General features: G+C 37.3%; 1 protein-coding gene across 7 annotated transcripts in view; it reads left to right on the forward strand.

The window, feature by feature from the left end:
- The window catches only part of Gpr141 (G protein-coupled receptor 141), a 59,354-nt gene extending 43,843 nt beyond the window's left edge, over positions 1–15,511 (forward strand). For all 7 annotated transcript variants that reach the window (XM_046460623.2, XM_046460622.2, XM_046460624.2 and 4 more), the window contains one exon: positions 11,698–15,511. In XM_046460623.2, coding sequence (XP_046316579.1) covers positions 11,712–12,629 — 918 coding nt within the window. In that variant the 5' untranslated portion in view covers positions 11,698–11,711 and the 3' untranslated portion in view covers positions 12,630–15,511. The remainder of the gene's footprint in view (positions 1–11,697) is intronic.
- Positions 15,512–25,174: the final 9,663 nt, after the last annotated feature.

A 25,174-nucleotide genomic window follows, 5' to 3' on the forward strand; every position in this document is an offset into this window, starting at 1 on the left:
TATTTTAAATTTCAGGTGTTTCTGGCTGTTGGTAATCCCCTAAACATGCATCCACTCTTTACTCTGACTCTTTGATTGAGTGCTTTATCTTGTCTCTATGTCCAGAACTTCAATTCATCCTTCAAGATTAAGTACCCATCAAATACCTGTACCCATTTTGATACCTTCACTGTGACTAGATCTTAAAATAACTACCCTCTTTTCTGAAATTTTACAGCACTTTTTTACTTCCCTATAGGGGTTTCTTTAATAATCTACGTATCTCTATCTCTCTTGCCAAATGGAAAGAGATATAAATGCAATGATGTTTACTCCATTTCTGAATCTTTCCTACCTACTATACAATAAACATTTAAAAATTATATTATTTGTTTAATAAGTGAAGTGAGAAATCCAAGATTATAGGTGCTCTTTTGTTTTGAAAAGGGTAGAAGTCCTGGTAACTGTGGTCTATACACTTATAAGGATGTGGATTGCTTAACATTATTTTGGAGGATTCTGAAAACTTTGTAGGAATCTAATTTAGTAGGCTGGTCTCTGATGTTGGTTCTATCGTAGATTTTTGTAAAACAACCACAGAAACCAGTTCCATGTCTCACTTCTGAGATTGGGGTAGTCTTTGGGCAATGGGGAATGACCACTGAGGCCCAAGAAACATTGTGGGCAAGGCAATGGGAAGTGAACTGGCAAGACACAAGGAAACTGCCATTAACCAAGTCTTAGGTAAATCCAAGGAGCTCTCCTGTGTGTGGGTTGAAATTAGAACAAAACAAGAAAAAAATCATGCAGGCAAGATGACAGAATCCTACTGCTCTACCAGGATTGGGAGAGGCTGGTTTAGAGCTACAAAAACCAATGGACCCTGTTCCAATATATTGTGCTAATAGGTAAATCAGGAGATGGATCTATCTATCTATCTATCTATCTATCTATCTATCTATCTATCTATCAAGATATATACAGAATTAAATATGTTCTTTTAGAAACCAAAGTGTTTTAAGTAGGAAAATGAGAGTGGACGGGACTCAAGCAAACTTGAGTTTGAGGCAAGACTTAATTCTAGACTTCTGAATTCAATTGCAGAGAAAAAGAAGAGATCCCTGCCTAGGAGGGAGAGGTTCATGTCTAGGATGAGGTGGTCGACACATTGCCAGAGAGGTAGCCATGCTTCCTTGGGAGAGCTTGCTCAGGACCCATCGTTTATTTCTGGGATCCTGACATTAGTTACTGGTTTAGACCCAAATGTGGCTCTATCAAAGAAAGTAATGAGGTCAATGATTTTTTCATCATTATTTTATTCATTCAACTAACAACTTGTGTTCACTATTTTAGAAAATTATGCTAACATTGAAAGAAATTCAGAATCAAGAGGTCCACAAGGGACTAAAATATGAAATAAGGAAGGAAGAAAGCAATTGAAAATGTCTGCAAGGCTAGGCAAGGGCTCCTGAAGGATGTGGAATCTGAGCTTGCACATCAGGGATGTATAATAGCATGAGAATAGGGCAGAATATTTTGGAAAGAGGAAATACAATGAAGACACATGGGTGAGATATCAAAACTGAATGATAAAGTAAATGTTAATGTTTTTTTTTTTAAATCCCTGGTTCCTTGTATTGGTAATGGATTGTTTCTAAGACATCCATTGCCTTCTTACAAGTCTTAAATGAGTTGGCTGCCTTTGTTGGAGTATGGTTCATATTGTATTAAACAGCCAACTAGGTAAATAGGTAAAAGGTTTTCATCACTTCTTGGTGTAAAGACCCAAATCCAGGAAAATACCATAGTTGGCTCAGAGCCTGAGAATGACAACAGCATTGCTGCTGGGACCATCAGAGCCTCTCTTCCTCTATCCTCTTCCTCCTCCTTCCTGCCCCTTTCCTTTGTTTTCCCCACCTCCTCCCTTTTTCTCTTGTCTTCCTTTTCTTTCCTTCCATCATCTTCTTGACATCCTATTTTTTTCCTTTCATGAGTTTGTTGAATCATTACAGAAACACTAACCACTCACCTTGTGCCAAATACTGGGTTAGTGCATATGTTATTATTATTTTTCTGTGAAAATTGGGTGTGAGGTGGAGTTTTTAAGTAATAAAAGTATGTTTAAAACATTCTATTCTAGATGCCTCCTAGTTTTTTTTTTTAATTCCCTTTTTTTCCTCTTCAAAGTGTCTGTATCCCAAAGCTCAGGGAAAATAACAAAATTTGGGCCTAAATATTGAAAAATTAAAATTCATATAATCCAAACTTAATACCCAGGAGAAGAAATGGCTTCTCATTTAAGAGAGTGTTTGTTTCATCACAGTTGGCGAGTTTTGCATAAATTGCACTTATAGTTGTTCCGAGTACCTAGGTCCTGATATTCATCTCTCAGACCTGTCTGTCACATACCCAGTAAGTCACTGCTTCACAGCCCACGGCATCTCTCAGACATTGTGGCTTTCCCACAGCCTCGGTGCCTGTTCTCATTTGCAAGCTATTATTCTGAAGTGAAACATTGAACACATTTCTGAACAGCATTTATTGTTTTTGTGTGTGCTCAAATTATTGTAATGAAGACGTTTCCTTCCAAGGTTTTTAAGCTTTGAACTTTCTTTTATGTGCAGATGCTTGAAGTTTCCTCCATCCTTTGTAGGCATCCAAATCTATCACACACGCAAAGTAACAGATAACGTAATATTTAATAGTTTAGGTTCAAAGGAACACGTTCATTTTGGTTGAATTGCTGTTGTTATCAATTGCTATTGAAAATGTCTTTGTATCACTGTACAAAGAAATTTGACCTTCAAGATCAATATAATGCAACTAAAATAAAAACCCAGATTAAAATTAGTTTTGTATTTCAATGTTTCAACTTCCATGTGGAAAATACAATTCTTCAAGGCAATATTGATAAAATAAGGTTACTGTTAACACATGCCTATTTCTTCTTGTGGATGAGAGAAGAGGCTTATGTGAAAATGTAGCAATAACCTTGAATCTTCACAGGTGGGGAGGTCACCATCCAGCTCTGTTAGTGTGTTCTTGGACATGCTTAGTCATGGCTGCAAGCTAGTCATCCATACAGAAGATTGAATCATCTCTGAGAAAGAAAGAAGAGAGAGTAATTTCAGGTCCAGTAATTAAAAAGTCCCATCAATCCCTAGATGCAGAGGAATACTTTTTGCACATATACATTCTTGTTTTTTCTCCTGTGGAAGAAATTGGGCTTCAATCCTTATCTGGCCTCCTGGACTACCTGTGATCTCCATAGTTTTTATTGCATCGTCTTCCTCCTTTGGCCCTATTCTACTTCCTGCTTGGCTTTCAAAAGCTTGTGAGTCATCTTGGATGTAGGGTGTTCATTATATAGGATAAAGTTGTCTCCAAGAGAATAATAAAAGAGCAAGTTCCTTATAGAAGGAGGCAAAGAAGAAGAGACTTCTTTTTTATAAAAAAGGGAACATGCTCTAGGCAGAAAGGACTTTTTAACTTCCCCTCTTTTTTCTCACTGTGTTACCTAGGAGAGTCAAAGCCTGGCTTCTTAGGAGTGATGTGAAGTGAGAGTATGCCCCCAGCAGGCAGAGTGGAAGAGCGCAGGCCCAGTTTAGCTCAAGGATTGTTTTAGCTGAGATCTACCAGGCAGAATGAAGAAGCTGACTTGGAGGCAGATCATCTGGGAGTTTTACACAATGTCCTGATTAAGTGTGGGCAAAACAACATAAAAATAGAAATAAGAACATAGCAACAAGCTAGGTCCATTCAGGTTCATAGGCAGCATCTGGAAAAACCTGTCAGGACCCAGCCTCAGGGGAGGTGTTCACAGGCAGGTGGGATCAAGGAGCTTGGCCATCAAGATTATAATACAGGGACAAACAATAGGTTATGAAGATCATGATGGCCCCTGTACAGGTAAACAGAACAGCTAATGGGTACCAGTAATAGAAATGGGATAAGGAAGCAGAGTAAGACTTTTTTGCAAGAACTGGATGGGCCATAAGGACAGGATTGGAATAGCAAATGGCTCCTGCAGAATCTCCTGAGATGTGTATAAACCCTTCCTGATTGGGAACTGGTTGCTCCAAAATTTGAGGTGGAACTGCAGCCACAGGAAAGAAGCAAGAAGGAATGTGGAAGCTGAGACTTGAAAGGAGTATTATCTAGCAAGATAATTTTGAGAGAAAGTACCGACAATAAGTTTACTTGGGAAACACTCAATTGTGAGGTGAGGATTGCTGAATCTGAGTCAGGGTTTTGGTGGGGAGTGAGCCAGAGTTTGTCAGGTCAATCAGAGAATAAAACCAGATGTTGGGTGGCAAGTCAACAATGGGTAACATAATATGTGGATAGGTCTGGGCTGGAAAGATGTGGTGCTGGTTCCATGTAATTGGCTAGCTGAATGGTTAGCAAATGTGGCCATACCTGCTTTTATTCTCATGCTGCCTGGCAAGGAATGTCCTAGGTTTTTGGAAACGAAGACACATTAGATCCTGGGAATTATTGTGAGTCACCAGAACACATAGCATTTATCCTTGCACATGAACTAGGGACATTGGTGGGGACAGCCACAGAAAGATGGTGTTGTGATTGGCATCCATGACTGTTGTTGTTTCAGCTGTGTCAAATCAGTTTTATGTTCCTCTCAGGAGAGCAAAAAGTTGCAGGGTTTTAGCAGCCAAAGAGGATAGTTAGGCTGGAAGATATTTCCACTTCATACTTTGGGTTTATTCTTATTTCATAGAGCAATTAATATTAATATGTGATCATGTTATATATATATTTTAACTTTGTGCATAAATTATCTAATTTGTCTCATAATTCTATATGAGATAGGGATTACATTTTTAGATGAGCAAAATAAGCCTCATACAGATTAAGTAATTTCCTCATAGAAACAATGCAAACAGTAGCAGATATAAGAATTGAAGCAGTACACTGTGCTCTTAGATGGACCTTTAGTTATTCCTTCACTTAATACTTAGGGACCATCTTTTGTGTATTGACTACTGCTATGAAAACAAAAATGGGAAAAATGAACACTGTTCTTCTCTTCATGGAATTTATAATTTGAGGGTAGGGGTGGAGAGATGCCAGCAACCAGTACTCATTTACTCATGTAATTATTTACTTTTAGAGAGAATTCTGAAAGAGAAGGTCAGGCAGACCTTACCTGGTATGTGTGTGACACACAGCATTCCTAAGGAATTAACAATAGCTTTAAGGTCTTTTAGATAGCTAGGTAATGGGGTTTGAGAGAAGAGGTAGTACTCCTAAGGCAAAGAACAAGGAGGAGAAGGGGGAAGAGGGAGTGAGGGGGGATCGGAGGAGGAGGAGGTGAACGAAACTTGAGGCATTGGAGCACCTGGAACAAGATCATTGTAACCAAAGCTCAGAGAGTGAAATGAGGATGTTATAGAGAATGCCTACTGTACGCAGGAGATAGTATACTTCAAATTTCCAAAGTACATTACTATAACCTATTCATTTCATAAAATATAAATTTTATGAAACTTTGAGAACGAATCTTTGCATGTTTGCATGGAAATTACCTTTTTTGTTGAATTCTTGAGTTCAAGACTGTAAGGATTTATTGCACTTTTAAAACATTAAAATTTATATTAGTTTCTGTATCTTCTTGGGATAGAATGGCTATTGGCTGATGAAAGCTTCAAGCCAAAATAATCTCAAAAGCTAAATAAAATACAGAAGTTATTTGCTTGAAGACAGCAGGCAGCGGAGGCAATGAATGAAGAGGTTGAGATTCCAGAACAAAGAAAACCTCAAACAGGTGAGCTGCATTAAGCAGCTCCTTTTTACAAGAGTGACATTTTTTAAACTCAGGGCTGTGATTGGAGAATTGAAGTTGTTCACCAATTTGTGGGGACATTTTTATGAATTCTGGAACTTTTTGGAGTGGGAGACTAAGATCTTTGACCTGAAAACTTTTGGAAAGCATAGCAGAGACATCGGAAATTTTATAAGAAAATGATTAGATGCCAGTCCATATATATCAGAAAACAGGGATCAAGGACAACAGTTTTAATGACAGTTGAAAATATAGGATGGCCAAGGAGACCTGAAGGTAGATTAAAACGTACTAGGCCTGCAAACAAACCTTGATTCAAATCATCTGAGTATATTGGAGAAAAGGGTGATCCTTCCTAGGAGGAAAAAAAATATTATTTGGAAACTTTATCTTATTAGAAACAAAATATGCAAAACATAATAGTGAATTACTAGGCGTGCCAAAGGTAAGATCAAGAGAAAAAAAATAGAAATACATCTACAGATGCTATTAACAAAGCTTTTAAATAAATATGGTTCACAAATTTAAGAAAATAGAGGAAAAAATAAAGAAAATGAAACAGATTATGAGCAAATTCCATAAGCAAAATAAAATTTATAAAAAGTAATAATTACACATTCTAGAACTGAAAATACTTTATATCTTGTATTATGAACCCACAAGTTGGTTTTACAGCAGCTTAGCCACAACCAAAGACAGGAATACTGAACAAGAATAATTGAAAATATCCAGGGGAAGCAGGGATGGAAAAATGCATTATAATTTAGCAAAATGTAGGGGTTAGAGAAAGAGTGAAAATCTAGTATAAATATAATTAAACTCTTATAGGAGAAAAGAGATTGTGGCAAAACAATATTTGCAAAGAGAGTACTAAAAATTTCCCCAAAGTGACTAAAGACATCAACCAATAAATTTAAGAAACCATGAGGACCTCCAAGCAGCATAAACAGAGAAAAACACTACAAGCACAAAATAACATAAAACACTATATATATATATATATGAGCTAAAGTAAAAAAAAAGACAATCATAATAGAAGAAGCAGTAGCAATGTTAATGACTGAAGTCTCAGTGGTGAAAGCTAGAGGATAATGTAATAACATTTTCAAAGTATTGAAAGAAAGTGTGAACCTAAGTTTTTATGCCTTGCAATCAATCCTAATAATATATATAAAATGAAAAAATTTTCACAAACACACACACAACCTGAAAGAATTAACTTGCATTAGACGAAATAGTGAATGGAGTTCTTCAAAATTGTCCTGGATGGAAACACAGAAATGCAGGAAGAAACAGAGCAATGAATAAGGACTAAGTGGGAAAAACATATGACTGTGGATTAAATGTCAATATGGGGTTTAAAAGACATGTAGAATTAATATGCGTGAAAACCATAAAATGGAGTGGTGGGATAAATGACGTTAAGTGATCTGAATTTGTAGGATTTGTAGGGGAGAGGCATAAGTAATTTTTGTTTACAAATGGCACATTTTAAGTGTAAGAATCATAAATACTGCTATTAGAAGGATGGAAGAATATGTAAAGTATGAACACTAAACAAAAAAGGCTCAAGTATGTTAATAAAAGTAGGTCTTAAAGAAGAATCACTATTAGAAATAAATGTGACATTTTATAATGAATCTATTGCTTTTATTGTGATTCTTACATTTTAAATATCTTTTGTAAACGCCATATAGCTGGATCCTGATTCTTGAATTCAGTCTACAATCTTTGTATTTTAATTGGACTGTTTACTCTATTTACATTTGATATAATGTCTGATTGAAGTTATATTTAATATGTTATCTTAATATTTGAAATCTAGGCTATATATTAACGAATACAAGAATTATGCCATAGCTGTCCCAGAGTAACCAATTTCACTACTATCTTGCCAAACAGTCTAATCTCTCTGCACGTTGACATTCTCATTTGGCTGACATCAGCCTCCATGTTTTGCAATCCAATAGCTGACCAGTAAATGAAGTCATATGCAAGCACTAATGCTGCAAAAAAAAAAAAACTATAACAAAAGCAGGCAATAAAGAGAATGATTTTGATTGAGCTAACCTGTGGGATCTGCTAAAAACCAAGAAAAAGGGGTAGGAGAGTTAGGAATCCAAGAAGCAGAAAGAGCTGCTCTGTTGATATGTTGGCAGACAGCCATGCAAGCAGAGCAGTTTCTTGATGGCCTTCCCTCCTGCTTATGTTAACATTTAGAAACTTGGAATTGGCATATTCACAATGCTTCTTCATGACACACAATAATGTTTTGGAATGTGTGTATCGTGTGTGTGTGTGTGTGTGTGTGTGTGTGTGTGTGTGAGAGAGAGAGAGAGAGAGAGAGGCAGACAGACAGACAGGCTCTGAAAACCTTAGTCAAATGGCATCCTTCCCAGGACTCAGTTTTATCACCTAGATTTCCATATGATAATACATTTCACTACTCACAAGATTATCATGAGGGTTAAATTAAATATGGCAATATAGTGTAGTCTTAGCAGAGACAATTATTTAACATGTGTTTCTGATATATGTAAGAGAGAGATTGCAGCAGTTTACAATAAAGAAAGAGGATTTAAGTGATGTGCTATTGATTTTACTCCCTTCTTTCAGAAGTCAGTCTGACTAGGCCAATGTCTGAAGGAAATGGTGAGCAGAAGTCATGGCGGCACAGCCGTTCTGACTCAGAGTTTAATGCAGGGTAATCCCTACTTGATGAACTATTTTTCCACAGAGAAAAATGAGAGGCAAAGTAGAGATGACACATCACATAGATCAAGTCTATCACGAGGCAACCCCTAAGGAAATACCCAGTCATGATTCTTTGAAGTTGTATTCCATGCTTACAAAAATAGAAGTTTCCTGGAGTTAGGTTATTATTACTTAAAAAAAATGTATTGAGGTATAAGTATATGCAAACAAATCTCTCAATTTTAAGTGTGTAATCTAAAAAATGTTGTCAAGTAACTGTGGTGGTAACCAAATATGACATAAAATATTTCTATAACCTCATAAGCCTCTCCACCTGCTTGGAAGCGGATCTCTTTCCCCATGACCTGGGCCAGGGCCTACATGGATTTGTTTTCTCTCACATTAGTTATGCCTTTTCTAGAAAAAGAAATCAAACAGTATGCACTTTTTGTGGCTGGTATCTTTCATTGAGCACAGTGTTTCTCAACTGATTATAAATTACTGTGCCATTAGACAGCACTTTTAGGTTTTTTTCCCCTAATTGTCTCTTACCTCCTTCTGAAATTTTAATACCACAGATATACCTGTGTGGTTATGTGCCAGGTGTGTGTGTGTGTGTGTCTGTCTGTCTGTCTGTCTGTCTATACATATATGTACATATATACATTTCCATACTTTATATACATAGAATGATATTTTCTCACACATTGTTTTAGTTAGCTGTTTCACTGCTGTGACCAAAAGATCTGACAAGAACGATTTAGAGGAGGAAAAGTTTACTTAGGGCTCATTGTTTCAGAGGTCTCAGTTCATCAGTGGCTGACTCTGTTGCTCTGTGCTGGAGGCAAGGCAGAACATCAAGGCAGAAGGGCATGAGGCAGGAAAGCAGCTCAGGACATGACAATAAGGGAGCAGAGAGAGACCTAATCTCTGCTCACCAGAAATAATATATATACCCCAATGGCACAATCCTAGCAACCCATCTCCTCTAGCTACAACTTACCTGCCTACAGTTACAACCCAGTTAACCTCTACCAGGGAATTAATGAACTGATTATGTTAAGGCTTTCATGACCAATCATTTTACCTCTGAATGTTCTAGTATTCTCACCTCATGAACTTCTTTGTTTGTTTGTTTTGTTTTTGGTACCAGGATTGAACTCAGGGGCACTCAACCACTGAGACACACCCCCAGTTCCTTTTTGTATTTTACTTAGAGACAGGGTCTCACTGAGTTGCTTAGGGCTTGCTGAGTTGCTAAGGCTGGGTTTGAACTCCTCATCCTGCTGCCTCAACCTCCTGAGCCACTGGGATTACAGGCTTTCGCCACTGCACCCCACACTCATGAACTTTTGAGGGACACCTTATATCTAAACCATGAAATACATCAAGGACAATATTTTTTGCACCTTTAGGGCACTGTCACCTTCTTGAGAATATATATGATTTAATATGTTTTTGTGATTCATCAGTGTTATGTATATCAAAAGTAGGTTCATTTGTATTGCTGGGACATATTCCATTATGTAAATGAAGAAAAATAATTGCAAATATGTTCCAAAGGTTCGGTACTGAGTGAAAAATTCAATTTGAATTTATTTGAGTTTCCCTGGTGTCAGTACATAGACCTCTACCAAGGCAATTGTTCAAGTCAGAAAGCTGGGCGTGATTAAGGCTCTTCTGTACCACTCATGTCCTCATGTGCATTCCATCAAAGTTTGATTATTTCTTGAGTCTGGTCTCAAAGGACCAGTCTTTGCCGTTGTAACCCAGAACATTCTAGACACGGAAAGATATCGATATTTATCTTAAATGGGAAGCCATTGAAGGCCTTTAAGTAGGAAATGTGATATAACTTGTTAGTGAAATTGAAAGACTTCTAAATCTTTAATAATAACTAAGTTGAAGATGGAGTATGAGGGTTTGAATAATTTGGGGAGAGGATCTTTCAGGAGTCTGGAGGAGGAATGACAATTGCCCTTTTATACATTTGAATGCAGGGACTAGGAGAATGGGAAGGGCATGCCCATTTTGATAGGGGCTCTGTTAAATTTAACAGTCAGATCTCCCAGTTACATGAAAATATAAGTACAATGAAAAGTTCAGATAAATCTTCCTATTTCTTGTTGCTGCCTTGACTTATCTAAATTTTTCTCAAATCAGTATCATAAATGAATTAAGTGTGAATATTCTCTGGTCATTTAAGAGCAAGTTAGAAGGATTTAAACAACTAAAATCATGATCTTAAAATATCTTACATCATTTCATCCATCCATTCATCTTTCAATCCATCTCCATTGTATGAAGAGATATTCAAAGAATGAATAAGAATAATTGCAAATGTATTACAAAGGTCAGGTACTGAGTGAACAATTCAATTTGAATCTCTTTGAGTCTTCCTGGTGGAAGGATTTAGAGAACTAGAATCATGCTTAAAAAATATCTTGTATAAAAATATTTTCTATTGGTTATTATAGTACTAGTATTTCCCCATGGTCTGTAATTCTCTTAAGATTTATGCAGATTGCCTTGTCCGTGTGTGTGTGTGTGTGTGTGTGTGCGTGTTTTTCTGGTAGCATCTATCATAAAGATTAAGATTAGATTTTTATTCCTAGTAAAAATTAAGAATCAATGACTGTTATGGTTTAGATATGGTTAGTGCACATTCTCCAAGGTTTCACGTGTTCAAATTTCATCCCCTTTGTGAGGTATTAAGAGGATGGAAACTTAATCCAATCATGTGGTTCAGAGGTGGCATCTTTGGGGAGGATTAGAGTTAGATAAATTCTTTAGGGTGGCATCCCTATAAATGAATCCTACTGGTGCTTTATAAAAGAGGGAGAGAGACCAGGAGAGGCATAGACATATATGCATGCTCCTTGTCTCCGTGACACCTAGAAAGTCTGCAGCAAGAAGGCCATCACTAAGGGTAACACCTTGACCTTGGACTTTCAGAACCATGAGCCAAAATAAACCTAGTTTCTTTATAAAGTCACCTAATGTGTGGTATTGTATTAATAGCAACAGAAATGGACTGAAACAATGACTTGCTGTGTTTTAGGTTTAAGATACACAAACATGCATATGACATAATCTTCATTCTTAAGGCACATAAAGTTTACATCATGTAAATAGATAAATTGCAAGCCACGTTGTTGTCAGTGCCTTAAAAGTACTCTGAATGAAACTCTGGAAGTTTATCAGTGTTTTTTCTTTTTCAGGCGATGTCTGAAGAATGGCTGGTTACAATATCTCCAGGAATTCCTCTTGTGATCCTATACTGACTCCTCATTTAACCTGGCTCTACTTTGTAGTGCTCATTGGCGGACTGACAGGTGTCATCTCCATTTTGTTCCTGCTGGTGAAAATGAATACACGGTCCGTGACGACCACAGCAGTCGTTAACCTGGTGGTGGTCCACAGTGTTTTTCTGCTGACAGTACCTTTCCGCTTGTCCTACCTCATCAAGGAGACTTGGACATTTGGATTGCCCTTCTGCAAATTTGTGAGTGCCATGCTGCACATCCACATGTACCTCACGTTCCTCTTCTACCTGGTGATCCTGGTTATCAGGTACCTCATCTTCTTCAAGCGCCAGGACAAAGTGGAATTCTACAGAAAACTACATGCAGTTGCTGCCAGTTCAGGCATGTGGCTTTTGGTGATTGTCATTGTGGTACCCCTGGTCATTTCTCAGTATGGAAATAATGAGGAGTACAATGAAAACCACTGTTTTAATTTCCATAAGGAACTTGGTCGTGAGTATGTGCAAGCCATCAATTACATAATAGTCATTATTGTCATAACCACTGCAGTGATTCTCTTGGTCTTCCAGATCTTCATCACTATATCCATGGTGCGGAAGCTAAGCCACTCCTTACTGTCCCACCAGGAGTTCTGGGCTCAGCTGAAGAATCTATTCTTCATAGGCATCATCCTTATTTGTTTTCTTCCCTACCAGTTCTTCAGGATCTATTACTTGCATGTTGTGGCACAAACCAAGGGCTGCAATAACAGTGTTGCATTTTACAATGAAATCTTCCTGAGCGTCACAGCCATTAGCTGCTGTGATTTGCTGCTCTTTGTTCTAGGGGGAAGCCATTGGTTTAAGCAAAAGATAATTGACCTATGGAATTGCCTTTTGTGCCGTTAGCCATGAACCACCATAGTAATTTCTTTGTATTGGGAGTGAAAATAGTCCAGGGAGGTAAGTGGAGGGCTATGGAAAATAATATTCCAACCAGATAGCCCCAGAAGAAAAGCGGAGAGATGGTGCAGCTCCAGAGGAGGGAGAGAAAACTAGCCAAGCATTAACCTACCGGTAAGTCCTTTCCCAATAACAATGGGCCCTGAAGGAAGGGAGTGGCTTCTGAATGCTGGGCTATGGACTTGGACCTTCCCCCATTGCAAATTAGTCCTAAATGGAGACTCAGTAAATATGGAAACTCTGGGAAACAGTGAATCCCAGAGAAAGAAAAGCAATGGGTGAGATTTGAGGATACATCTCTCAGGATCTGGACTTCCATCTCTCCAGGTAACAATGAGTTTCAACCTTTTTAACCACTGCTTTCCTGAGTTAAAGTTTTAACCTGCACCACTAGCCCCTGACTGTCCAAAGGGCACATCCACAGTTTCCAATGATTAAACCACCCTCACTGTATCCTCTGTAACTGAAGGCCACTTTCTCATCCAGAAAATGAACCCCTATGGTGCCTGAGTCTGTGAATGAATAAACGGCATCTCTGAATCTTTTGAGGTCTGCATCCATCATTTTGTGCTTACAATAAGAATACCATTCATTATTTGCTCCAGCCAAACAAAAGTAGTATAAAATTACAGAGCACTCATCTCAATCTTTACTTGATCCTTGTGGTCTCCAAAAGATGCCCATACAAAGACCACTGATGATGACTCCACATGGAGTTGCAATTATGCTTTTCTCTCTATAATACTGTGTTATAATAAAAGGCTGACTAATGTGGGCCTACAGAAGAAATATTACCCAAATATGAAATTGCATTATTTTCTAGCGTGAAATGTTTGCTTGGTCTAACAGGTACTAGTTTCATTAGCTCATTCTAATTTCCTCAGCTAGAAGCATGGTCTTTTCTTGGGGTTTGGACTGGACTCAGCTGTCTAGTTCTTTTCATGCCTCTTCACCTTAGGTAGGTTAATCTTGGTTATAATTTAGCTCTCAACACACCAGGCAAGATGATCCATCCAACTCATACTGGCAAAAAGAGATGAAGGGAGAAATAGTATGAAATTTCTCTGGGTAATCATAACTGGTGAGAAGTTCAGTATTTAGACATGAAGAGAAACAGATCTCGTGGACTACTGCTAGAACAAGGATTTCTAGATATGTCCTTTTTTTTCTAGAACATTACTTTATTTATTTATTTTATATTTGTTCTAATTAGTTATACATGACCATAGAATGCATTTTGACACATTGTACATAAATGGAGCACAATTTCTCCTTCCTCTGGCTGACATGGTGCAGGGTCACACCAGAAGTGTCATCATACATGTATATAAGATATAATGTTCATCTCCTTCCACTGTCCTTCCCATCCCTCTAGATTTGTCTATTGAAAGGTCAAGTTTAAGGTCATAGGGGTCTGTGTTCAGGATCACCAATTGTACTGTTCCTCCAAAAATCATTTATAAGGTTACTGAATATATCTAAACAATGGTGAAACTGTAACCTAGAGAATATTCCTGATCAATGTGCTGCTAGGCATTAAAATGAGTTCCCAAGAGAGATGATTAACATTTTTTCCTTTTCTGTATTTTGGAAGAATTTCTAGATGTCTTGGGCTACAGTTAATTTAAATGTTCTTTTGATACAGAAAGTTCTATTGAAATTTTTGAAGTTCATTTCATTCTTAAAGTTATATATTTTTTTAAAAATGAAAACTACATTCTTAAAAACTTTTGGTAAATGTATGGAGTAACCATTAATTTAGACTGTATGAGATAAGACTTTATCAAGAAAGTTTTCTGAATTTGAGGAATGAATGAACAAATGTACTGAAAAATAATAAAAAATGTAACCTTCAAAATATTAAATAATTTGAAGTTTTTGCAAAATTCTGATTAGCATTTTGCCATTGTTTTGTAACTTGTGATATGTGCCACATTTTATTTCACGAATGTCTATTAATGGCTAGGTTGATACTATGCTCGTGGATTTTAGTTCCTTCCTGCTGATATTTCTATTGCCTTCAAAATTTTATAATCTAAATTTGCCAAGAAACAAATCCAGTTGCATGTTTTTAATGCTGCAGAAAACCTGCAGTAACTAATGGTAAGAATAGAACTACTATTTTGGTTATAATTTAGCTCTCAATACACCAGACCAGAATGAATTGAGAACTTTTTTTTTTTTTTTTTCAGCAAGGTATATCTTCACGATTTAGCAGTTTTCCATAATTGGCTGTCACCTTATGGATCCACAAATACATCAAGGGAATAAGAATTAGCTCTGTGAGTTTCTAGCATTAAAATTGCGATTCATAGAAATTAATTTTGAGGAAGAAAAAACAGCAACATACTGGGAACATTTCTAGTTTCCAATTTTTTTCCTATTTTAAATTTCTTTTATCTGTCATGTTTTTCCTCTTTTTAATTATATTGCTTTCATTTATTATGTGATTTCTCTTCTGATTTTCCTAATTTTTTATTTCTCTCTTTGTTCCATAACGTTTGCGAGACAATTACTAAGACATGAACACTTTAAGAAAATTGGTAATGTCCAATAAATGTATAAGAAAATAAAGAAATAGAGTAAAATATTTTACCTTCAAAAATTATTTGTGAAAATTTCATTATGTTTCTCTTCTTATATTATTAGTATCATAATATCTTCTATCTTACAGTTTGTGTTTTGACCTTTTCCAGATTTTAGATATGTTGAGGTCAGGCAACTATGCTTCTCTCTATCATAATAAAAGACCTAGTTATGTGGGCCCATAAAAGAAATATTATCCAAATATGAAAATGCACACTCTGTAAAATAAAACATCTTATTCATCAGTGTTAATGAAATAAATAGAATAATTTCAAGTTGCCTGTTCTTTGTCTTTAATTGGTATAAGAGCTGATCTAACCCAGGTATGGGGATGACATTGATCCCAAGGACCATTTTTGGATATCATCATTTTAAGAGAGGATTACTAGTACTTGAAGGTGGAGCCAAGGACAAGTATCTTAACTTGGATACAGTTGTCTACATAGAAAAGAATTGTGTAGGTCTTGCTCTCTCTCTATTTGAATGATCTGTCAAAACTTCATAAATTGAAATGCACTGAAAATAATCAGAACATTTGATTTTTATTCAGTTTTATAAATGCATAGTATTTTTTGTATGGTAAGAATTTTTTGAAGTTAGAATTTTTGAAGTTTCTGAAAATCTTATGTCCAATGTGGCATTAACTTCAGCCTCAGATAGATCGTCAGGTGGTTCTTTAGATTCTGTCTCCAACTGAGGTTTAACTTCTCTCAGATAATCTGGATTTTTTTTATCATGGATTGAATCCAGGGGTGCTTAACCACTGAACTACATCCCCAGTCCTCTTATTCTTTATTTTGGGACAAGGTCTTGCTAAGTTGCTTTGGGCCTTCTTAAGTTGCTGAGGCTGGCTTTGAACTCACAATCCTCCTGCACCAGCCTTTTGAGCCACAGGTGTGCCCGAGTACTCCTGTACCAAATCCATGAGTTTTGAGGAAAGATTTTATTCTGGTTCCCCCAGAACTTTACCAATAGTTGTTCATTCCTTGGAAATTTACACAATTGATAGCAATGTTACGTATGACAATAAATACAATGCAACATACCTGCAAGCATTAATTTCAGTTGTATTCAGTAGGTATTCCAATGCAGATGACAACATCAGGATGCTTTGCTTTGTCTGTCTTTGTGATTATGCCTGAGTATACACTGACATACATATTATTTTATTATAAATCATTTTCCTCTTATCACTCATTTGTAGTTAGAACACTGTATATATAGTGTATATATATATATATATATATATATATATATATATATATATACTGTGTACCTTATTACTATAGGAAGGTTACAAAATTCATTTTTAAATGGCAGAATTATCTATTAATTTCATTTGAGAATGGTGCAAGTGTTACTTAATATTTGTGGTAAATAGCAAGACATCTGAGAATTTTGAAAACAACTGAGCCACTACAAGCAGGGTCAATTTAAAAGGGAGATTTACCAATTTTAACATGATGAACAGGGAAAACATTCTTATATTTTGAGAATATTTACCTCAACTTGATTCGATTCTAAATTATTTCTTTTGTTTCTGAAGTGACTAAATCCATTTTTTAGGAAAATGCAAAGAAAACATGTATGTGTATTTTCTCTTTTGATGAGTAAAAGATGTTTCTCTGAACTGAACTATAATTCTTAGATTGGCTTGAGGTCAGTATCAATCAGATTCTGAATCCAGGGATAATGACAGTTTTTGAGGTCTGGGCAGAAAGATTGCTTCTAGCACCCATTACAAGATTCTCTACCCAGCAGTTCATTTTTTAATTTCCTTGTGAAAGGGTCAGTGATTACCCCCATCATGTCTTTCTCTTCAACTTCATATAAATTACAGACAAAGGAACTCTCTTCAGTTGTAAAAATTGTGAAGTGACCTTTGTGTAGAGTGATTCAAGAGATGCCAGAAAATCCCTTCTGGCTTCCAAATTCTCCTCCATGAAGCTGCCATTGAAATGGTATTCCTGGTTAAGAGGTTGATCTTCCTGAAGGAAGGCATTAAGCTAATCCATCCTTGGTCATCAACTCTGGGGTGGGGTGTAAGATCAATGAGATGAACAACTGTGATGCTGTCGTATCTTAGGTTAGATAGACTTTGCTCACTTACTTCTAATAAAATAAGGCCCAGGGAAAGGATTCTCCTACCCACTGGTACCAGTGGAAACAGAAAATTCTCATTGTGAGAGGGGCTGACTATTCCAGCATTCTTAAAGTAGTCAGTGGTACGAGTTCTATGATAAAGGGGCTCAGTGATGGCAGATATACTTGGATAATGCCCTAAGAGTTCAGCGTGCAAGGGCACCTTCAGCTATCAGAGATGAGGGGAATCTGGATAACCAGCAGGAACTTTTGCAGAAATGAGACCCAGGTCCCAGGAGCCCTGGCTGAGAGCTGGAGAACTTCAGTGAGTTTCCTTCAGGAATTTCCAGCAAGAAGAAGTCAGCTCTTGGCAGGCAGATAAGGCAATAGAGGCAGAACACAAGAAAGTTTTCAATGGGAGGTAAGAAGATTCTAGAATCCATTCTTTTTGTTTCAAGTCTCTCCTAACTTTTTTTGGTAGCCTGAGTCACAGACCTCACCGAGGGCAGGATGTAGGAGCAAAGATGTGATTGTTGGTTGCCTGAACAGTGATTTTGGACAAGCTCATCCCTAAATTAAGTAAGAAATGAAAAAAAAAAAGGAATTTAGAAGGAAAAAGTTTTCCTGTTTGTTCTCAGGAGGGTATCACCTATTTATCAAATATAGACAATCATCAAAGTCTACAGCAGCCTTCTGCAGGTCTTCTTAAAGTCTCCCCACCTTCTTGCAGGTTCACAGGATTTCAAATTCAGAAGGGCATAGAAAGACTCTAGGCTAGCTCCTGCATGAGGTGCCATTCTACACATAAAATACTTCTCACCACAGTCCAGCTGGCTGTCACTCTCTCTGATCTGTCCCCTGTCTTTCAAAATTTCATGACTTTAATTGCATTCTGCTTGGCAATGAGACACACTACCCAACTATACACCTAAAAATGGTTAAGATGGAAAATTTTATGTGTGTTAATGATAGTCAAACTTTTTTTATTAGAAAAAAAATAACGTTGTATCTGTAACAGGAACATAAATAGGCCATGAACTGATGGAGAAAAAGTATAGAAAGAAAAAAGATATTCGAAGACATAGAAAACTTCAGGTAGTCCTCTTACTCAGTCCTGTTCAGAACCTCAGGGTAACCTACCAAATACAGGGCAAGCAAATGGAAAGACCTTACATGTCCTAGACAAAGTTTTAAATTTTAAGGACAAGGGCTGGGGATGTGGCTCAAGCGGTAGCGCGCTCGTCTGGCATGCGTGCGGCCCAGGTTCGATCCTCAGCACCACATACAAACAAAGATGTTGTGACTGCCGAAAACTAAAAAATAAATACTAAAATTCTCTTTCTATCTCTCTCTCTCTATCTCTCTCTCTTTAAAAAAAATTTAAGGACAAAAAAAAAAAAAAAAACAATTTCACAAAAGTCAGGCCAGGGAAATGTTTACCACTAAGAGGAAAATAATTAAAAACCAATTAGGAAGGCATTAAGAAATTTCTTTCACCGTGGAAATGGCAGAAGATGAAGCATGAAGGTGGGTCAGGGAAGGTCAATACCTATTAAATTTTGATGGAAAATACTGTGCCTGTGAATTTCATAAGAAGACAAATCATTGTGTATTCATATCTGTGTAAATAAGGGAACTTCAGAGGATTTTCCTCTCAAATTCTGAGATCCAGAACCATTGCTTCTCAAACACCAGCATCTTCCCCAGGTAGAAGAGCAGCTCTGCTTTCTCATCTTGGGTCCAAGGCATCTTTTTAGGAGGTGAATTGCTGGTGAATCCTGCTTCCTTTTAGAATAGGCTCCATTAAGCACTAAGTCCAGGAGACTGTTGTAGTAGGAAGGCAGCCGGCTCCAGCTCCCAGCTTCTTGTATTCATCTTCTGTGCCTCCCCAGCTCCCATTATATATAAGTTAATATTTCCTTGGTCCTTGCAGTTAGAACTGGAAGAGAGCCTGTTTTGAAAGAGTTATCGTCCCTCCTCCCCTTTTGAATCATCTTCAAAATTTTGGTTTGCATTTAAATTTTTATTGCATGTTGACTTTTACAACATTATGACCTGAAATTTTTTAAAATTCATTTTTTTACCTCTTTCATTATTTTCATTTTTATCCTAACCCATCAACCTGTTCCTTTACATCTAGCTTCTTTTTCTATAGGAAACGTGTGTTTTTAACCTTATGAATGCTTCACTATTGACCAATATGGCCCACAATTTCTTTCTATCTTGTTCAGACTTCTTTTCGAAAGTGATTTTTTTTTTCTCTGCTACTTGGTCCCACATTGTCTTTTGTCCCTGTTCATATATTTCTCTGTGATAGGAGATCACCCAGGTCTTCTCTTCCCTGTGTCAGGGATTTCTTCCTAGCATCTGCTTATTAAGGTGGGAAGCTGATTGCCAGCTTCTGGAGTCAGCAGCCCCAGGGCAGGTGAGAGGCTGCAGGGATTACAGAAAACCAGAGCCAGCTTCTTGATTATGGTTACTAATGCTGTTGTGTTAAATGACCAGCCCTGTGTACTCACCATGCCTCTTGGGGGTGGGGTGGGGGAACTGCCCTATCCTTTTGTATAAACTTCCTCCACCAATGGTAATGAACCTCTGGGTAACCTTATCAGTCTACAGATGAGTAGTGCTGATCCATAATAAAATCTTTATTTATCCAGGGCAATAAGAATAACAATAATAACATAGTGAGTTTATCTTAAAGTGAAATTTATTAAATGTTATATTATGAAATATATTTTTATGATTAACTTTATTTGTATTACATCATAATAGAAATATAAAAAATGATAATTATAAGGCTAGAATTATGTCCTCTTCAAGATGATGTTTGTGATAAGAACCACACAGGGACAATTTAATTGACAGTATCAGTCAGTTTTCCACTCCTGGGTTTTAGATACCCTTTGGCCCATCTTGGCACATTTATAGAGATAAAAAGAGCCCTGTGTCTGCTGTTGCTGTTGGTAACATCATCCTGGATGACACATTGTTTCATGAAGATCTGCCAAAGTTTAAAATTTTTTTATTTGAGATTTAAGTGAGTTGTGAACATTCAAGAAGTGAACACACATTGAACCGCTCCAAAAGCACTGACTTGTGACATATTTAATTTATAAGATGAAATCTGCCTTTTATGGATGTTTAAAGATTAAGAATGCTAAACGTGTCAAAGTGAAGTTCTTTCCAGCTGGTCTGTTCAAATGTTCTTGAAAAAACCTGACAGGGTAAAACTGTGCATGCCCTGAATGGTGTTGTAAGTTCACAGAATGGCATGGCAAGAATAATATCCAGCCTGCCTGCCAATGAAAATCGTATAGAGTGACTAGGAAATATGAGAGTTTGCATATTTGATTCAAATGTACTGAGCTAAATGAAACTATAAATGCAACTGTAATGCATGATGTAAATGGATTTTCTCTACCATGCTGTTTTGAAGCCACAAAACCTTTTAGGACATTTAAATATAAGACACTTCTTTAAAAGATCAACATGGATCATCTTTTTAAATAAAAATACTCCAAAATGATAAAACGTGAGTGTTGTGACAATCCCCATCCTTTCCTGGGTCCCATCCCCTTGTCCTTCAGGACTTTACCTTTGCCACATCAACCTGCTGTAGAGTCATTTTCTCTTTTTCCATGAGTTGTCTACAACTGGGTAAGAGATGCTGGAATGATGACACAAAACCTCTCCCAGTACTCTGTCATTGCTAGCAGAGGCTGTGGCATTGCTTTGCTAAGTTTTGCTTAAGGAAACTTTTCAAAAGCACTGTCTGCCATCTTTGCATTTCCTCATCTGCTACTTCTTTGGTCCATTCCCATGTTTCTTTTATACCTCACTCTACCATGCCAATCTTGTCAAGTCATTAATGATATCAGTCTACACATCCAATAGTTAACTGTGAGTCTTCATCTTGCTCAGTCTCAAAGAAATATATCATACTGTTGAGCAATCTCCTTTGATTGAAATACTTCATTTATTAGAATGCCTCTTGCTTTTAGGTTTTCTCCTACCTTGTGAGTTATTCCTTTTCGATTTCTTTATATTTCTTTCCTTCTCTCCTCCTCAATGTCTAAATGGTGTGTCATAGGATTCAGTTCCCAGTTCTTACCTTTTCATAAACTTCCTGGAAAAATTCTAGACAGTCCTGTGACTTTAAATTCATCTATATGCTGATTTTCCCAATTTATATCTCTGTTCTTTGTCTTCTTTCCTGGATTCTGGCCATAAATACAAAACTTCCAATTTAAAATTTCCGCTTATATTCATAAGCAGCTTCAATTTAACTTACCCAGAGCAGAACCCTGATTTCTTTCATTCGGGAGCCTTGCTCGTTCCAATAATGACACCACATTTTTACCCATTTGCTCAGATCAAGTACCAAGAATTATTCTTTCTACTCTTTTGTATCCATCAGTGTCCAATCAGGAGACAGAAACTACATGGTAACTTGAGCAGGGAAGTTGAATGTTATAAATCACTAGCTATGGCAGGAGATTAGAACAATAAGAAATTACCTATTAAGAGGTAAAGAGAACTCCGAAGAATACAGGAATAGAAGATACAGGAACAGTCACTATCTTCAAGTGTAAGGAAGAGCATGTGGTAAAAAAAAAAATGTGGATAAGGGTACCCCACCACCACCTGCCACCACCTATGGCTGAAATGCGGACCTTGTTGGAAAGGTTACAAGGGGGACCCATTGGACAATGGAAAAGTTTACAAAGCCTCTGTACTGATGGAACTCTCCACAGTTCCACATAAAGGTGTTAGAACAACCTGCCTCAGGGTAGAAACTGCATCTCAGACCATGCTGGAAATTTGCCCAAGGAGTTTTGTGCTGTCAGAGGCTGCTTTCTGAGGTGCAGGGGAAGTTGCCTACAGGGAGGTGGCATATATGGTGACCTCAAGAGACTGCTAAGCAAGATTACATAACCAGGGAGAAGAGCCTGCTCCTCCCCAGGGTCTCTTCAGCATCTTCTAATTTAGAAGTTTAGTAGCCTCATGCCTACTGGCAAGGGAGAAATGCTGGTTTCACAGCAGTGCATTTGGAGACAAGATACAACACTCAGAAGATCTGTCTGTATTTCACACCTGCTTGTCCTCAGCCGTCTGGCACTGATGAGTCTACTTTTGAAACATGCCTCTTATCTGACCACTTCTCTCCGTGTCTGCTCCTACTACCTTCTTGGGCCACCACATAGCTTCCCTCTCCCTGCTTCGATTTTTGCTGCACTACAGTCAATTCTTCACACACAAGCCAAGCCATTTACTGCTTAGAAGTACAAATTAGATCTCATTAGTGTCCACCGAAAATTTCCCAGTGGCTTTCCAACCACTCAGCTTAAAAGGTAGACTCTGTGATCAGACCCAGGCCTCCCTCTCAACTTCTTTGTTTCTTTGTTTTTGCCTCTGAAATTTTGCATCTGCTGTTCCCTCAAACTGGAGGCATTTCCTCAAATGGCTGGTTCCTTCCAGATTGTCCACATCCGCTCCAATGTTGTCTCAGAAGAGACCACTCTGATTGCCCCCTCTAAAACTAAAGTTTCTCATTGCTTACCTTTCAGATTATCTCATATTCTTTGAAGCATTCATCATTACCCTAAATTATTATTATTTATTCCTTGTTTTCAGACTTACATTTCCTCTCTCCTTCACTACAATTTAAATATCACAAAGGAAGCTTCTTCCTCTGCCCATGCAAACCTTGTTTGTTACTATGAACTAGGGCTTAAAGGCATTCAATAAATATATATATATATTGAAAGAATGTGTGTATAGGTGAGAGAATGAATTCCTATATTTCAGCAAACTCACTCTGATTTATATCCTTGATCTGCTGTTTATTAGCATATGAAATTTGAGCCAGTTTCTGAATTTCTCAGAATCTCAAATTCCTCTTCTCGAAAATGGCAGTTTAAAACATTCAACTCTCAGAGGGTTACTGTGGGAATTCACTGTGTCAAATGATAGCTCTTCAAAACACCATCAGAAATACTTGCTGATCAAGCAAAGTCAGCTCTTGAAAGAGTCTCAGTAGGGTTTCTAAAGGGGAAATTTGGGCACAATGTTTATTGAGCCTTAAAGCCTGGGCTGGGTGGTTTGAAAGGTCCAGGTAAAGTGGGGAATTGATTGGGATTGGGTAATGTTATGAAATAACTTTGCTTCAGTTGACATAGAAAGTCCAGGATATTAAATTGAGTTTAAATGAGGATTCTGTTAGCTCTATTAAATAAATGACTGGGTTGCTTCACAGTCTCACACAGTAGCCCCCTCCCCACTCATGTCTGTGGGTTCAGCCAACTGCAGATTGAAACTGTTCAGGGAAGGGGATTACATCTATACTGAACACATACAAACTACTTTTTGTCTTGTTATTGTTCTCTAAGGAATATGGTATAAAGATCATTTATGTAGTATTTGCATTGTATTAAGTATTGTAAGTAGTCTAGACTAGACATGATTTAAAGTACCTGGGAGGATGTATGTGGATTATATGTAAATACTGTACCATTTAATAGAAGACTTTAGTATCCTTTGGTTTCAGAATTGGAGGGAGGTCCTCACATGGATCCCATGGATCCCAAGGATCAGTTGTACCCCTGGAGCAAGTATTTTAAAGAGCAATCAGCTGATTTACTTCTGCTTGTCCTCAGCATTGGTTAGAAAGAAAGAGGAAGAATATTTTGCCTTAGATTTGGTTAGTACAGGAGCAGGAAAGCCTACTCCATGGCATTGTTCACATGGAACTCAGGACTATTTGGGTTCCAGATATCAAGAGAGATGGTATATGTGAAATGTGGAGATAGTGCCCGCCACTCTGGGCATCATGTGAATCAGCAGGGGTATAGATGTGAATCACCCTTAAATAGACAACTCAGCATGTATTTAGATAAAACCATTATGCTTAGATTTCTTTGGAGCGCTTTTTCCATTAACAAAATGTTCTTCTGTCGCTTATGAAGAATGGTAAGATTATTCTCTCCAAGATGATAAGTTGTTTTCTTGGAGAAATCCTATAATTCTGATGAGTTTATAATGACTCTTTTTGATTTTCTGCGTTGGTCCAGTAGAGCATAAATCTGAAAAGTGCCCCAGGCCTTAATAGACTGTTTCTACCTTTAATAATTTTGACAAAATTGTTGAGAGCATTTTAATTAGACAGTCTCTCAGCAAATTTGATTAAATTTTAAAATTAATAACATCTCCAGGTAAATGAAAAGTAAATGTAATAAAGCAGAGAGGAGAGCTCATCCCTGACTAGGCCTGCCTGTTAGGAAATGAGTTGATGCTCAGCCTGTGTTATGAGGCTGTGTGATTTCATCAGCTACTCAGGATATCAAAAATTTTCATTCAGAGAACCTGTTAAGTCAAATGGACATTGTTTGCCCAGACTGCTGTTTTGAAGGATTATGTTTCTCTGAGTTTGAATGGGAAAGAGAGCTGAGGAATGTGGGTGGTGGCACATAGTATATTTATTTGTCGTAAGCTAAAATTTTCCCCTTTTTACTGGTGGTTTTCAGAAAGAGGAATTCATATTATAGAGAAGTCAAATTGAGAGAATGCAAATGAGTTCATAATACTAATACATCTCCAGCCTTATAGATGAAGAAAAAAAATGAAGCCACAGAAAAATTAAGAAATTGGCTTATAAATGCCAATGTTGTTCATTAGAAAGTGTTTGTCTAGTTTTCAAAAATCTGGGGTTGAAACATTATCTCTTCCATTGGCTAATTGCAGGATCTCGGTCAGCCACCTAACATTTCTAGACTTGGGTGGGTCCTTCATCTATAAAATGCTGCCTATCGGATGGGAGTGGT

Source organism: Marmota monax, unplaced genomic scaffold, assembly GCF_021218885.2.
Source record: "Marmota monax isolate L192 unplaced genomic scaffold, Marmota_monax_Labrador192_F-V1.1 WCK01_AAM20220418_F8-fsc00107, whole genome shotgun sequence".
Taxonomy (NCBI): domain Eukaryota; kingdom Metazoa; phylum Chordata; class Mammalia; order Rodentia; family Sciuridae; genus Marmota; species Marmota monax.